The sequence below is a fragment of the Pundamilia nyererei genome, unplaced genomic scaffold, assembly GCF_000239375.1.
Source record: "Pundamilia nyererei isolate P.nyererei 1_Seehausen unplaced genomic scaffold, PunNye1.0 scaffold00012, whole genome shotgun sequence".
In the NCBI taxonomy this organism is placed as follows: Eukaryota; Metazoa; Chordata; class Actinopteri; order Cichliformes; family Cichlidae; genus Pundamilia; species Pundamilia nyererei.
In genome coordinates, this window is record NW_005187413.1 from 6,742,865 (window position 1) to 6,745,446 (window position 2,582).

Consider the following 2,582-nt stretch of genomic DNA (forward strand, 5'->3'; position numbering starts at 1 on the left):
TTACCCACGTGAGCATTGAAGTCTCCCAGTAGGACAACAGAGTCTCCAGGTGGAGCACCCTCCAGCACCCCACCCAGGGACTCTAAGAAGGCTGGGTACTCTGAACTGCCACTCAGCGCATAAGCGCAGATGACAGTCAGGACCCGTTCCCCGACCCTAAGGCGCAGGAAACAAACCCTCTCATCCACTGGGAAGAATCCCAGCGTACAGGCAGCAAGCCGAGGGGATATTAGAATACCCAACCCAGCCCGCCGCCTCTCACCAGGGGCAACTCCAGACTGAGACAGAGTCCAGCCCCTCTCCAGGAGACTGATTCCAGAGCCCAAGCCATGCGTAGAGGTGACCCTGACTATATCTAGCTGGTACCTCGCAACCACACGCACTAACTCGGGTTCCTTCCCCACCAGAGAGGTGACATTCCTTGTCCCAATTGCCAGTCTTGGTAGCCGGGGATCAGTCCGCCAGGGCCTCCACTCCTGGCCGCTGCCCGGCACACAATTCACCCGACCCCTACGGCACCTCCTGCAGGTGGTGGGCCTACGTGAGGATGGGCCCATGTCCCCTTTTCGGGCTGTGCCCGACCGGGCCCCATGGACTAAGGCCTGGACACCAGACACTCGCCCTCGGGCACCCTCCCCGGGCCTGGCTCCAGGGCGGGCCCCCGGTAACCCTATCCCGGGCAAGGTAAACTGTTCCCTTGATGCTTTCCTCATAAGGGTTTTCTGAATCGCTCTTTGTCTGGTCCCTCACTCAGGACCAATTTTCCATGGGAGACCCTACCAGGGGGCAAAAACCCCCGGACAACATAGCCCCTGGGATCCCTGGGACACACAAACCCCTCCACCACGATAAGTTAGCGATTCACGGAGGGGATAATAATCAAATTTAAAACAAAAAAGGCTTGGAATATTTCACTTTATGTTTGATGAATACAGATGATTATGATCATTTAGATTTAGAATTAAATTAAATATCAGGGTGTTCAGTTTTTTTTTTTTAGTTCATCTGCACACTTTCTTCACTTATATGTACCAGTTTACATAAAGTTGAATGTGCATGTTATTGTACATGCACTTGGTCCCTGCTTTCTCAGTGTGAAAGTCAGACCTGTGAGAGCACCAGGGTGTTTCTGTGTATAATAAAGCCCTTTACAGACTAATAAATTTATATTTGGAAGCTGTGAATTCTTTTTAAAGATATTTTCTCCAACAACTGTAAATCTATGCAGTCAGGACTTAAATTAGATCCGTGCTTCACACTTTTTCAACAAATAAACCTAAAATCTAAAAGCGTGCCAAGGTAAGTCATGTGTTCCCCATGATCGACCTGCTGTGGGATTGTTTGTTCATCCCCATGTGTAGTGTTATTACGTAATGTTCGGTTATGAGCTATACCTAAAAATAGTTTCAATAATTGGTAAGCCTCTGTGTGTGTTTGTATATGTGTGTGTGTTTGTAGCATCTTCAGATGACCATCCAAGCTCTGCAGGATGAATTGCGCACACAGCGAGACCTCAACCACCTGCTGCAGCAGGAGAGCGGTAACCGCTCTGGGTCTGAGCATTTCACCACCATTGAGCTGACAGAGGAGAACTTCCGGCGGCTGCAGGCTGAACATGACAGACAGGCCAAGGAGCTCTTCCTGCTGAGAAAGACCCTAGAGGAGATGGAACTGAGGATTGAGACCCAGAAACAAACCCTGGGTGCCAGAGATGAGTCAATTAAGAAGTTGCTTGAGATGCTACAGAGCAAAGGGCTGCCCCCGGGCCCGGGCAGGGCGACCGAGGAGGAGGAGCAAGAACGAGCCCGGCGCATTGCAGAAGCAGAGGCGCAACTGGGACACCTGGAGGTCATTCTGGATCAAAAGGAGAAGGAAAACATCCATTTGCGAGAGGTAGTATATGTCGAGGGTTAAGATGATGATGTTAAGTCATTGCATTCACTGCTTTAGAGTAAAAAAAAAAACTGTTCTTTTGTTTTGTTGTCACTAGATGGCAGTGCAGCATGTCACAAAATCAATATTCTCTTCTCTGCTGCTTATCCCTGCATCATAACAATTATGTAATGTATGAAGTAAAAGAACTGAAGAGCAGTTGCATGAAATATTTTGCATGTGTAAGCATAAAGCTTTTATGCATTGTGAGGTGAGCTTTTGAAATTTTAATAATCTAGCTATTCATTGGAGACCACGATCGGTTTTGCTGTACCGCTGCTACAAATTGTTGTCTTTTTTTTAAGGAACTGCACAGAAGAAATCAACTGCATCAGGACCCAAGTAAAACTAAGGCCCTGCAGACCATTATAGAGATGAAAGTAAGACTCCTATACAGCCTGCGCATAAACACATACAGCAGGGCCCATCATCAACTACGCTTCACTGCTTCTGTTTAAAGCCAGATGTTATTTTTGTATTTACCTAACTGACTGACGTTCACAGCTGTAGCATGTTTGCCACTGCATGTCTAAATGGAAACCTGTTCCGGCAAATCTATTGTTGTGATTGTGATTGTCGGCAGCTGAGTCAATCATCAACACACTGACACACTCTAGCAAACACACACACACACACACACACACACACAC

The 2,582-nt window shown here is 47.7% G+C and overlaps 1 protein-coding gene across 6 annotated transcripts in view; it reads left to right on the forward strand.

Annotated features, from left to right (window-relative positions):
• The window catches only part of erc2 (ELKS/RAB6-interacting/CAST family member 2), a 45,256-nt gene that overhangs the window by 23,958 nt on the left and 18,716 nt on the right, over window positions 1-2,582 (forward strand). For all 6 annotated transcript variants that reach the window (XM_005724724.1, XM_005724726.1, XM_005724728.1 and 3 more), the window contains 2 exons: window positions 1,459-1,893; window positions 2,238-2,312. In XM_005724724.1, coding sequence (XP_005724781.1) covers window positions 1,459-1,893; window positions 2,238-2,312 — 510 coding nt within the window. The remainder of the gene's footprint in view (window positions 1-1,458; window positions 1,894-2,237; window positions 2,313-2,582) is intronic.